The 14,125-nt window shown below is 46.6% G+C and overlaps 2 protein-coding genes across 2 annotated transcripts in view; one reads left to right on the top strand and one right to left on the bottom strand.

Moving 5' to 3' along the window:
• Positions 1–451: 451 nt before the first annotated feature.
• On the bottom strand, positions 452–7,767 carry RPS27A (ribosomal protein S27a). Its single transcript, XM_044289764.1, has 6 exons — positions 7,681–7,767; positions 7,501–7,565; positions 3,215–3,269; positions 2,539–2,624; positions 1,943–2,074; positions 452–639 (listed from the first exon to the last, which is right to left on the bottom strand). Exons 2-6 carry the CDS (start codon positions 7,546–7,548, stop codon positions 490–492), a joined length of 471 nt encoding a protein of 156 aa, XP_044145699.1. The 5' UTR covers positions 7,549–7,565; positions 7,681–7,767; the 3' UTR covers positions 452–489.
• Positions 7,768–10,303: 2,536 nt separating this feature from the next.
• Positions 10,304–14,125, top strand: part of CLHC1 (clathrin heavy chain linker domain containing 1) — a 39,610-nt gene continuing 35,788 nt past the window's right edge. Inside the window, exons 1-2 of the mRNA XM_044292344.1 lie at positions 10,304–10,503; positions 12,818–13,005. Of these exons, the coding sequence (XP_044148279.1) occupies positions 10,324–10,503; positions 12,818–13,005 (368 nt within the window). The 5' untranslated portion in view covers positions 10,304–10,323. The remainder of the gene's footprint in view (positions 10,504–12,817; positions 13,006–14,125) is intronic.

Raw genomic sequence — 14,125 nt, 5'->3', positions numbered from 1 at the left:
ATAGAGGCTATGGTACTTATTGGCTATGGCATCTAAGTAGTTAAACAGTGAAGAGATAGATATATCTCACAGCCATTGTTCACTCACACTTGTTGCTGTGTCCAAGCAAGACTAGTCCTAATAAACCTTAACAAAAATGCAGACATGCTTTATCAATAAGTCAGTACATGTAATGCACTTGTTTATTAGGGTCCGATTACCTATAACTGAAGAATTTCCTATAAGGTGCTGCAAGTCTGCATGCATTGTGGATTTTGCCAAGAGTAACCACCGACGTGGCAGTTTGAGAAGTCAGAGCAGCCATTGAGCAAAAATGGGATTTTATAAAACCCCATTAACTTGTCCTGGAGCAGATTTTTTAATGCAGTGAATACAGCCAAACATATTAGCCTTCCTTCCCTGTCAGGTACAGAAGCAGCTATGCTGTAACATTAAGAGACGACAAGTGATGTGTGGGTGGACTTTTTTTTATTATCAACACATGTACATTTATTTGTCCTCAGGCTTGTTGAAGCAGTATGTCAGACAGCATTTCCCACAGTAATGCCTGTCAAAGTGACTGGCCATGAAGACTCCAGCGCCGCACTCATCTGATGGGCATTCACGCCTCAAGCGGTGGATTTTTCCATTCTCATCAACCTACAAAAGATTAGATGTGTGAGACACTTTCATTTAATAAGCTAAAGAATTACAACATCAAAACGTGAAGGTGGCAATCTCAGACAATGGGGGCATCCTGTACCTATCTCAAAGCATGTGCGGCTGCCCTCCATTCATTTATACAGGGTCTCCGAAAACAGCCAAGCGCTGTCTCGGCTATTTCCGTCGGCCCCATAAAAGGGAGCGGAAGTGGTGGCCACGCTAGTGCAGTGCGCTCCCATTCATTTGTATGGGAATTCCAAAAATAGCTGGGAGCACTTGCTCTGCTATTTTCGGCAGGCCAATAGGAACCATTGGGCAAGTTATCCAGGCGCACACGCAGAAGGTACAAGCGAGTTCAATGCCAGGGTCTCCTGCTGCATTGAACTCACTTGTACCTTCTGCGCGTGCGCCGGATAACTTGCCCGGCACCCTCACTCGCAGTGCGCCTGCATCCCTTATTCAATGCCAGCGTCTCCTGCTGCGCCGTCTCGGGGACTGTAAAAGCTGCCCAGCGCAGTGAATAATAATGAGCTGGGTGGCACTAGGAAGCGACAGTTGGGGCACGGCTGGGCACAAAGGTAGGAGTAAAAAAGCCCCTTGGGCATAAAGGAAGGTGATTGACAGATGATTATAAAGTTGTTTTTACATGGTTTAAAATGCGGACAGGGGGTACTCTTATGTGATTGGAATACACTTTAATAGACCTATGAATGCATAGGAATAACTAAATAACGGGCCTGTCAGTGTCCCTTTAAAGCTCGAGTTTCAATTTAATAGAGAGTCCAACAATTATGATTATTTGAAGCAATCTAAAATGAAGGCACACACTGAATGCCTCTGAGGGCCCAAGATACAGAGCAGGAGGCGGCCTACTAATTTCTTAAAGGGAACCCGTCACCAGGATTTTGGGTATAGAGCTGAGGACATGGGTTGCTAGATGGCCGCTAGCACATCCGCAATACCCAGTCCCCATAGCTCTGTGTGCTTTTATTGTGTCAAAAAACCGATTTGATACATATGCAAATTAACAAAAGAGTCATATCTTACTTGTGTGACCAGAGTCATATTTTCAAGCTCTGACTCATCTCAGGTTAATTTGCATATGTATCAAATCGATTTTTTTACACAATAAAAGCACACAGAGCTATAGGGACTGGGTATGGTGGATGTGCTAGTGGCCATCTAGCAGGCCATGTCCTCAGCTCTATACACAAAATCCAGGTGACAGGTTTCCTTTAATTTCCTCTAAGGCTAGTATCGCATCTCAATTTGCCTGGTCAACAATACTACTAAACTTCACCTTGTAGTACTTGAGCACAGCAAGCTTGACCTTCTTTCTCTTATGCTTGTTCTTCTTGGGTGTGGTGTAAGACTTCTTCTTTCTCTTCTTAGCACCACCACGGAGCCTCAGCACCAAATGGAGGGTGGACTCCTACAAGGGTAAAGCAATGCATGTAAGATCCAACTATGCCAATGATCAGCACTAATAAACCAGCCACCACCGAAAAAAGCATTTGCCATGTACAGTACATCATATTCTAATGTCCTCAATGCCACATTTATACAAGCCTTCCCTTTTATAGACAAACTGACACGTATGACCTGCACCCACTTGATTTTTAGGCGACACTGTCTAGAGGTCAGGAGACCATTTCTTGTGTACCACATGAAAGTAAGTCGTTAGACTTCCATGAACCTTTGTATGCCTGGAGCACCTGCTGATACTGAGCTGCCATTAGTATTGGCAGGAGGCACGCCTCTAGAATAGGCAATGGTTGCTGTGACATTGTATGTACACACAAACCATTCATATTCCTTCAAGAAAAATCTAACAAATCCCTTCAAAAAAAAAAAAATGGAAGTTTCCATTAGAAAGTATGAAACTCTCAAGCCTACCTTCTGGATGTTGTAATCAGAGAGAGTGCGGCCATCTTCCAGCTGCTTGCCGGCAAAGATCAACCTCTGCTGATCAGGAGGAATACCTAGAGAGACGGAACAAATAAAGTTCTAAGTGAAAGCAAAAACTAAATCCTTACGCAAGAAACATAACATTATCAAATGTGTTCCCCAGGTTTAAGACGCGTTCACACGGGCAGAGCATCCGTAATATATGAACGCTTGTTCTTAATATTTCGGCCTATGTAGAGGTTCCACCAAATGCTGAAAGCATTATTGATGTGCACCCCAGAAAAAATTGGGGGACATTAGTGACCGCTCATGTCCATACCGAGGAGATGGCTGCTGCATGTAAATGTAGTTCACATTCACCGACGAGCAGGCAATTATTGGGAACGAATGGCTTGTTTCCGATACTTGCCTTGTCTATAGGCCTCGGTTAAAGAGGCTTGTAATGTGGTTTTACAAGCAACAAAACAGAAAAATCAGGCAGCAACTGAAGGGTTAAGCGTCACAACCTAAAGGGGTTCTCTGCTTTTTTATATTGATGACCTACCCTCAGGACAGGTCTTCAACATCAGACCGCCAGGGAGCCGACTCCTGGCACCAATGTGGCATGCAGGGTATTACAGCGAGCACAGGAGATCCATAGGACATCCCAGGACCACAGACTCACCTTCCTTATCCTGGATCTTAGCCTTGACATTTTCAATAGTATCAGAGGGTTCAACCTATACAAGAAAAGAACATTAAAAATGGAATGCTTTTCAACTACATCCAACCAAAATGAGTGCCCTGATAATGCCATCTGTGGGCCTTCACACTGCTGTTCCTGTATCTCCCAGAGTTACGCCTGTATCAGACACTCCGATCACAGACAATTGAAGGGCTCCCTCTCGGCAATCGCCTGCTTGCCGAGGAGACTGCTATTACATGCAGCGATCTCCTCAGCAACAAGGGGAGGAGCGATAGCTATGCCACCGCTCCTCGCCATGCTCTACAGTGGTTTGCAGGCAGATCGTAATTAGACAGCAAGACCTGCCGCAGCAAATCCTGATCATTCAGCATGCTGAAAGAGGTGTATTACCCAATGAACGTGCGCGTTCATCATGCGAGGCAGTATTACACTTGTTAGCGGTCATTGGGCAGAAAACCTGCCCGTCTAATAGACCCGTTAGGTCTACTTCACATTTCATTGATTTGGTCAGTGATTGTAAGATTTCTATTATACCTCATGTCTGTGGAGGCTCCACTTCTGGCTCGCACTCACTGTTAGAAATCAATGACCAAACCACAGAAGTGTGAACTAGGCCTCATATGGGGAAACCGATCACAGGATCGGCTGTCTCCATACAGATCCCCCTCAGTACAGCAGCACTGGGAGGAAGACTATGGGGGCTCTGTGCCTAGACGGCTCCTTTAAAAGGGTAAAACGTGAGGCCATACCAAGTAATGGCTGGAGATCCTTCAGAGATTAGTTACAAAGCAGCCCTCCAGGTTAGGCCATATCAGTGATCCTGCACCAAAACCAAATACAGGTCAAAAACACAGAACAAGAGCAAATACTTTCAGTATACCTCGCCTGAGGAGGCACCACACCAGATTTAGGCTCAGGATCACTGATGGAAGCCACTGACCAAAACTGTGTGAAAGCGGGCTTAGGGTCAACTCAGTAATGCTCCACTTCAGCTCAAGTATACAATAAGTAGTCCTGCATTTTTTATTTTTCTACTGCCCCCACCCCATTCCCCCGCTGTCAGCACTGAAAAACAGACTGCTGCACTAAGGCTACTTTCATGCTGGCGTTTTGGATTTCAGTTTCCGAGATCCGTTCAGGGCTCTCACAAGCGGTCCAAAACAGATCAGTTTTGCCCTAATACATTCTGAATGGAAAAGAATCCCCTCAGAATACATCAGTTCTGCCTCTGTTCCGCTCTGGAGGCGGACGCCAAAATGCTGCTTGCAGCGTTTGTCTGCCTGACGATGGAGGCAAACGGCTCCGTCCTGACACAATGTAAGTCAATAGGAACGGATCCGTCTTGGCTATGTTAAAGATAATACAAACGGATCCGCGCTGAACGGATGCAGATGGTTGTATTACACAGGTCTGCGACTAAAAAGCTGTGATTATTTTCATCTAATTTCCATGTATTTTGGTGTGCTGAAAACAAAATATTGAACTCCTAGTCATGATTGTCCACAAAATGCCCCCCCCCCCAAAAAAAAATAAAAAAATTGGGTTTTGAACCAAATTTAAAGTTTAAATTACAATTAATTCACATAAGTGCATTTAAGATCTAAAATGCCCCCAAAAATTAAAGGGGTTGTCTGAGTTATGTAAAAAATATAGCACTGTAAATCTGATGGTCAGCAATATATACATAAGCTGAGCAAGTTTTAGGGGGTGGGGAATTCTATTTCCTCAGTTCCCTAGTTCTCTTCTTGACCCTTTGTTGTATTTTTGTAGGTAAACCATCTCTGCCTCTCCTCCCCTGCAAAGGGGGTGAATACAAGTGCTGTTCTGAGTAACATGTCTGACTACTGGGATACTCAGCCCTGACTGTGCTTCTAATAGTAGAAGGGGTTAATCTTTCCTGAAGAATCTGACTTTGAAGATGATACAAGAACAAAATTAATTCTCAGGAGGAGATGATTGATTTGGTAAGAGACCTGAATCTTCCCAAAGATGCCGCCGAGTTACTCGGATCAAGGCTGAAGCAGGAATTTATTGTTGCCAGAAGTGTCATCTTCATAATTCAAGGAAGACATTGTGAAAAGGAATTCATTCCTTACTTCGCCCAGGAAGACAAGTTGGTTTATTGCATTGATGTCGAAGGTCTGATGGGTCAATTTAAAATCCAATATGATTCAGAGCAATGGTGTCTTTTTATAGATTCTTCAAAAGTCTCAAAGCAGTTTTAGTCCACAACGGTGGTTTTTACGCTTCCATTCCTGTAGGTCATTCAGTACACTTGAAGGAAACTTGGAATTGGTTCTTCATAAACTTGGAGTTGTCTCATCGTGGGCAATGGGGGCATATTGCTAGGATATGCCCCCGTTTTCTTATAGGTGCGGGTCCCAGCGTTGGGACCCACACCTATATCGAGAACAGGGCCCCGCAAGCAAAGGAGGGCGCACTGCACATGCGCCCTCCCATTCATTTTCTATGGGGCCAGCGAAAATAGCCGAGCGCTGTCTCAGCTATTTCAATCAGCCCCACAGAAATGAAGGGGAGCGGGGGTGCACATGCACAGTACGCTTCCATTCACCTCTATAGGGAGCAGGCTTGGTGGTGGCCGGGCAGGAGTCCTCTAGCTACCTCCTTGTGGGGCTCAGTTCTAGATATAGGTGCGGGTCCTAGCATTGGAACCCACACCTATAAAGACAATAGGGGCAGATCCTAGTGATATGCCCCCATTGTCCATGATAAGAACCCCTTTAAATATGAAGACCATGGTTGGCAAGTGTGTGGGGACTTGAAGGTCTTGTCCACGCTGCTCGGGCAACAAGCTGGGTATACCAAATACTCTTGTTTTCTGTGTCTATGGGACAGTCGAGACTGACAATCACTGGACCAAGAAGAGTTGGCAGCCAAGGGTGCTAACAGTTGGTGGAAAAAAAAAAAAAGTCCTCCCAGAAACTTTGGTACCTTCCCATAAAGTTCCTCTACCACCTTCCCACAAAAAATTTGGATTGATGAAGCAATTCGTAAAAATCACTTCCAAGAGATGGAGAATGCTTCAAATACTTGGTCACCAAGCTTTCCAGGCATGTCAGAGGGAAAATTGAAGGAAGGGGTGTTCGTCGGACCAGACATTAGAAGGCTCGAGTTTAGTGTGTGTAGGTGAGCTCATTTCAGTTCAAAAAAGGATTTTCATGAAAAAAAAGTAATCTAATAAAATTTTCATTTTACAAGTCTATTTCCATTTATTTTGAGGTATTGCCTTATTTAACATAGTAACCTAAAATTGCCAGGAAACGTGATGTCCTATGACAAAATGGAGGTCATTTTTAGATTCAGCGCACCAAAAAAACAGATCACGTGGAATAACCAAAACAGCTTTTTTTTTTGCATACCTGTGTTATCGGTGCGGATCCGCACCAAACACAACTGTGAGAGTAGCCTAACATAATGGAGAGGCCTACTGTGCAAGGCAGTCCTGGCAGTGTACTTCAGCACAGGACTAAGCACCGACAGCAAGGACTACTCCTGTACTACAGTAGATAGTCCCAGATCACAATGACAGATTCCCATTAGACCCCATTCACACAACCATATTTTTACTCCACATCCGATCCGCATTTTTGGCAGATCAGATGCAAACCCATTCATTTCAATGGGGCCACAAAAAACACGGACAGCACACCATGGGCTGTCCACACCTGTATGGCCGTTCCGCAGTCACACAAAAAAGACAAGTCCTATTCTTGTCTGTTTTGCAGACAAATATGGGTGTTACAATAGATCGACAAAAAAAAAAAAAAACCAGACATCACCTGTCTTTTTTACAGTTTGCAAAATACATAGTTGTGTGAATGCACCCTTAAAGTGATCCCCACTAGCCCTGTGTTATCACATCCATCAGTCACATGGGGCTGCAGCCAATCACTGGCCTCAGCAGCGACATGCCATTCATGTGCCCACTGACACCAGCACACGATTATAGTGGTCACTGGAGCAATGACCACCATGTCATCAGCACTGGGACAGGGGGACCCTAGCACCCAGACATTTTAATTGAATGAGGTTTTTTTATTTCACGCTGCCCCCTGGACAATTTTAGTCCTACAGGGTGCAGGGTCCGGACTCCCCTTCCACGATGGGCTCTCACTCCTCCCATAGACTACAGGCACACATGGTAGACTATAGAGAGGGCACAGCACATGTCCTGGCTCCTGTGTATAACAGGGGGCCACACTACCAGCCGCCCCCACCACACACGCAGCTGCCCGGGCACACACCTCGAGGGTGATGGTCTTCCCCGTGAGGGTTTTCACGAAGATCTGCATCCTGGCGCCGGATCCACCTGCAGAACATGACAAGCGGTTATTACAGACACGAATACCGGGAAGCACGCCCTCCCCGAGCCCCGGTACAAAGGACGTATGCCCGAAACCCGGGAGCCCTGCCGCCACACTTACCTCCTGCTAATGGCGGATCCTGGAGAGAGGGCCTCCTTCCGGCGGCCGCGGGGTTTTCCTAGCTGACGAGCAGGGCGGTGGGCGGGGAGAGGTGTCCAGGGCGATGCCTGTTCAGGTCTCTGCCCGTTCTACAGGACAAACCGAAGCGAAACGGGCAGTGAGCCCGACCTGCGGCCCCCAGTGTCCGGGATAAAATATCCTCTTACCGAAAATGTTTAGTTTTACTCGGTACTCGGGGGCCTTCGACGTGCAAGGGATTGTGGGAACTGAAGTCCTTGCCCGTTTGACATCGTACTGCTTTATTTTATGAATTCTCCTGTTCCTTTGCTGTTTTATTGATGAAAATATTAAAATATTTACCTCATTCAATGATATGGAAAAAAGCGCAAGTGATTTGGCAACAAACTACAATTCCCATGATACAGTTGCGCTCAGCTGCTGATTTACATTGGCCACGCCCCTGGCAACAGCCCTTAGTAACGGGAATCTGTATACAGAATCCATACTGAGATGAGTGGCATAGCATGGCGAGGTAACAGGGCTGGAGGGTGCAGAGACCTGTGGCTAGGGGCAAATTGGCTCTGAACCTGTATGTGTTAGGGCTCATGCACACGACCGTATGTATTACACGGATCCCCCCTAAAAAAACGGATGACATCTTTGTGACGTCCATGTTGCATCCGTTTTTTTTGCAGAATAGGATATGTTCTATTTTTTTGTCTGAATGGACTTGCAGACATAGGACATGGAATGCACAGTGAGTCATTTCTGTTTTTTTCAAGCCCCATTGAAATGAAAGGTTCCGTATACAGACCTGTAAAAAAATGTCACAGACCTGTAAAAAAATGTCACAGAAATGGAAGAATAATACGTTTGTGTGCATTAACCCTTAGTGTGAGTACACGCTATTGCTTCCTGTTATCAGCAATGCGTCTTGATGCGTTTTTTAAAAACTGAAGGTTTACAAACAACGTCTCTTAGCAACCATCAGTGAAAAACACATTGCACCCGCACTTGCTTGCGGATGTGATGCGTTTTTCACTGACGCGCCATTCACTTCTATGGGGCCAGGGCTGCGTTAAAAACACAGAATATAGAACATGCTTAGATTTTCACGCAACACAGAACTGATGCGTGAAAAAAACGCTTATGTACACAGACCCATTGAAATGAATGGGTCAGGATTCAGTGCGGGTGCTATGCGTTCACGTCACACATTACACCCGCGCGGGAAAACTCGCTTGTGTGAAAGGGGCCTAAGGATGTGGGTTTGACTGCAGATTTGGTACTGAGTCCGCGCTGAAACCGCCTCCTATTGTTAGGAATCTGCACTGGATTGCGCTGTGCGGATTTCCACATTGCGTTAAGAATGTACAGGTCAACCCCTTAGGAAATCACCGCTGGAGTATGTTCACGATTCAGCTCCATTCAAACTACAGCGGTTTCTGCTGTGGGGTACGAGGAAGACTTTGTTGAAGATATAATCCAACATGTGAACATATCCTGCTGATGTGTAGATGACATTTGAGAAAATTTGGTACATACCCTTTAAGGGTATGTTCACACATAGCGGATATGCTGCAGATTTGCATCCACCATATCCGCAGCATTTTACAATACTAGCAAAGTGGATGAGAAGTTACAGAATCTCATCCACACACTGCAGAAAAAGTCTGCCACGTAAACTGAAATTCAGTCTGGATTTTAAAAGGGTTGATCCCTGGGGACCTTTCTGCAGAATTTATGCTGTGGATCTCCACTACGGATTTGCATTCCATAGGGATCAATAGGGTCCATCACCCAGCACCTCCACCTATCAGTCACTCACACCAGCAGAACTCACACAGGGTGCAGAGATGGAAGCTCATCTCCATCCATTGTGTTGTGGCCGTGCCAGGCCAGTGCAGCTTAGCTCCCATTTTATTGCTGTGTACAGCCGATTGGCGGCGGTGCCGGATGTCGGGCCCCCGCTGATCTGATATTGCCGACCTATCCTGAGGATAGACCATCAATATCTAGAACCTGGACAACCCCTAAAGGAGTAGGGCTCATGCACACAACCGTATGTATTTTGCGATCCGCAAAACACAGATCCACAAAAAAATCTGGATGATATCCGTGTGACATCCGTATTGCATCCTTTCTTTTTGCGGATCCATTGTAACAATGCCTATGCTTGTCCGCAAACTGGACAAGAATAGGGCATATTCTATCCTTTTTGCAGAACGGACATACGGAAACGAAATGCACACAAGTCTTTTCAGTTTTTTTATGCAGACCCATTAAAGTGAATGGTGCCGGAAAACCCCCCCCAAAAAACGGAACAGACACAGAAACAGAATACGTTGATGTGCATGAGCCCATATTTAATCTTTCTGATATTGATCACTTATTCTCCAGATAGGTCTTCCATATCAGATCGTTGGGGGTCCAACATCCAGCACCCCCACAATCAGCAGAGGGGGCCATTGTGTAGTGGCTGTACTGGGGTACTGCAGCTCAGCTCTCCGGCTACAGGAAACAGATACATAAACCTTGATGTCTTGTAGAAAAAAGACCTTTTATTCACTTTGTATCTTTTGTTTGTTTCTGGCACCTCCTTTAAACAGGCGAGAAAAATCACCGCACGCATCTACAGGAGTCATGAAGTCTTTCCAAGGCACATCTGGGCCTCGCGTCCTCCCGCCCATTATTAGTGCCAGGGATAAGAGGTTTCTGACCCGCACTGAGGAGTATATAAAGTCGGAGGTGGAGAAGCTATCTGCTGCGGGTCAGCTTGATGCTGAGCAACGCTATATCATCTATGGACAAGCTTTTGATAAGGTGAAATACACTACACCACCAGGGCTCATGCACACGACTGCGGTCTGCAAATTGTGGGTCCTCAAAACACGGATAGCCGCCGCATGCATTCTGAATTTTGCAAAACAGATGGACCGGCCCATATTAGAACAGTCCTATCCTTATCTGTAAGGCCTCATGCACACGGCCGTTTTCCGTTTTTTTTCGCTGACCCATTGACTTGCAATGGGTCCGTGGAAAAATCGGAAAATGCACCGTTTTGCAGCCGAGACCGTGATCCGTGTTTCCTGTCCGTCAAAAAAATATGACCTGTCCTATTTTTTTGACGGACAACGGTTCACGGACCCATTCAAGTCAATGGGTCCGTGAAAGAACACGGATGCACACAAGATTGGCATCCGTGTCCGTGATCCGTGGCCGTAGGTTACTTTTATACAGACGGATCCGAAGATCCGTCTGCATAAAAGCTTTTTCAGAGGTGAGTTTTCACTTCGTGAAAACTCAGATCCGACAGTATATTCTAACACAGAGGCGTTCCCATGGTGATGGGGACGCTTCAGGTTAGAATATACCGAAAAACTGTGTACATGACTGCCCCCTGCTGCCTGGCAGGTGCTGCCAGGCAGCAGGGGGCAGACCCCCCCCCCCCTGTTTTTAACTCATTGGTGGCCAGTGCGGCCGCCCCCCCCTCCCTCCCCTGTAGTTAACTCATTGGTGTCCAGTGGGCCCCCCCTCCCTCCCCTGTAGTTAACTCATTGGTGTCCAGTGGGCCCCCCCTCCCTCCCCTGTAGTTAACTCATTGGTGTCCAGTGGACCCCCCCTCCCTCCCCTGTAGTTAACTTGTTGGTAGCCAGCCCCCCCTCCCTCCCCTGTAGTTAACTCATTGGTGTCCAGTGGACCCCCCCTCCCTCCCCTGTAGTTAACTCGTTGGTGGCCAGTGGGCCCTCTCCCCTCCCTCCCCCTCCTAATTAAAATCGCCCCCCCCTATCATTGGTGGCAGTGGAGAGTACCGATCGGAGTCCCAGTGTAATCGCTGGGGCTCCGATCGGTAACCATGGCAACCGGGACGCTACTGCAGTCCCGGTTGCCATGGTTACTTAGCAATTTGTAGAAGCTTCATACTTACCAGCGAGCTGCGATGTCTGTGACCGGCCGGGAGCTCCTCCTACTGGTAAGTGACAGGTCTGTGCTATAGGCAATGCGCCGCACAGACCTGTCACTTACCAGTAGGAGGAGCTCCCGGCCAGACACAGACATCGCAGCTCGCAGGTGAGTATGAAGCTTCTACAAATTGCTAAGCAACCATGGCAACCGGGACTGCAGTAGCGTCCCGTTGCCATGGTTACCGATCGGAGCCCCAGCGATTACACTGGGACTCCGATCGGTACTCTCCACTGCCACCAATGATAGGGGGGGCGATTTTAATTAGGAGGGGGAGGGAGGGGAGAGGGCCCACTGGCCACCAACGAGTTAACTACAGGGGAGGGAGGGGGGGTCCACTGGACACCAATGAGTTAACTACAGGGGAGGGAGGGGGGGCCCACTGGACACCAATGAGTTAACTACAGGGGAGGGAGGGGGGGCCCACTGGACACCAATGAGTTAACTACAGGGGAGGGAGGGGGGGGCGGCCTCACTGGCCACCAATGAGTTAACTACAGGGGAGGGGGGGGCGGCCGCACTGGCCACCAATGAGTTAAAAACAGGGGGGGGGGGGGCTGCCCCCTGCTGCCTGGCAGCACCTGCCAGGCAGCAGGGGGCAGTCATGTACACAGTTTTTAAGTATATTCTAACCTGAAGCGTCCCCATCACCATGGGAATGCCTCTGTGTTAGAATATACTGTCGGATCTGAGTTTCACGATGTAGCTCATATCCGACAGTATATTCTAACATAGAGGCGTTCCCATGGTGATGGGGACGCTTCAAGTTAAAATATACCATCGGATTGGAGACGCCATCCGTGTTTTGCAGATCCGCAATTTGCGGACCGCAAAACACACCACGGTCGTGTGCATGAGCCCTAAGGCCGCAGAACGGGGATACGGACAGCACACAGTGTTACTGTCCGCATCTTTTGCTGCCCCATTGAAATGAGTGGGTCCGCATCTGATCTGCAAAAAATGTGGATTGGATGTGGACTGAAAATGCGGTTGTGTGCATGGGGCCATAATTGGCCACTAAATGTGGACCAAGGACCCACTGAAGTCAATGGGTCTGCAACAAAAAAGGATGCAAAACTACAAAATACAACGGTCGTGTAAATGAGGCCTAAAAGCGAATGACTTGATTTCTGTCCCTCTGTAATTGTCCATCGCTCCTGGTTTGTGTTTTCAGGTGATTGATTATTGCACCGACTATAAACGCCTTCTCACTGCGATCAAACAAGAGTACGATGAGTTTATTGATGCCACCAAGCAAGGAGAAATCAATGCCGTTCATGTCCATGCAAGGGTGAAGAGACTGGCCTCCGAACCCACCACACTAATGTATTACAGGAAGCGGGCGGCGGAGCTGGGAGACAGGTAGTGCTGTTCACGTGTGTCCATGAGTTGGAAAATGCAGAGGAAAAAAATGCGCCAATATCCACATGGGGTACATGCAGACATGGATGCTGGTTCTGCTGCAGAGAGTGAAATCCACGGCATACAATGTTACACACCACGGGGGTGAGAGTTATTGAAATCCCATCCACATTGATGCTGTAAAATACCCGCCACATGTGGAGGTACTCTTACGGTATACGAAACCCATCAATAAAATGCTTCCTATTGATTTCAGTAATAGTTGCACGGCATGGGTCGTTTGTAATTTTCCATGAATTCTTTTAAAATCTGCATCGCAGAAAAAAACCTGACATGTCACTTCCAGAGGTGGGGACCGGGTGGTTTTTGTTTTTTACTCTCTGCATTCCAGGAGCGATATGTTTTTTATCAGTCTGTTCACATAGCCATATGAGGCCTTGTTTTTTGGTGCAATAAGCTGTACTTTCTACTGGCACCATTTTAGGTTGCATACAACGTACTGGGAAGCTGGAAAAAAAACTCCAAATGGGGTGAAATTGAAAAACCAAACAAACACAATTCCGCCACAGTTTTATGGGTTTCGTTTTTACAGCGTTCCCTGTGCAGTTAAACCCACCTCTTACCTTTATTCTATGGGTCAGTATGATTACAGCAATACCACATTTATGTAGTTTTTCTTGTTTTTATATAAAAAAAAAAAAATAATTTGAATTTTTTCTTTATTTTTTCTTTGCATCACCATATTCTGACCCCCCATAACTTTTTTATAGTTACATCTACAGAGCTGTGTAGGGGGTAATTTTTTTTGCAAGATGATCTGTCATTTTTGTTTTTTGTTTATGACTTTTTGATCACCTTTTATTTTTATTTTTTTTGAGAGTTGAAGCAATGAACAAATGGCGAATTGGCCATTTAAATATTTTTTTAAAACTTTTATTGTACTTATTTTTCATTTATTTTAAGTTCCCTATAGGCCCCCTGCACACGAACAAAATGCGGGCCGCAAAGCACGAGCACAGTCCGTGGGGCAGCCGCAGCGGATCACGGACCCATTCACTTTAATGGGTCCGCGATCCGGCCGTTCCGCAAAAAGATAGGACATGTTCTATCTTTTCGAGGA

This window comes from Bufo gargarizans, chromosome 4 (genome assembly GCF_014858855.1).
Source record: "Bufo gargarizans isolate SCDJY-AF-19 chromosome 4, ASM1485885v1, whole genome shotgun sequence".
Classification (NCBI taxonomy): domain Eukaryota; kingdom Metazoa; phylum Chordata; class Amphibia; order Anura; family Bufonidae; genus Bufo; species Bufo gargarizans.
Note: the sequence above shows the minus strand (reverse complement) of the source record. Positions and strands in the feature narration are given on the sequence as shown.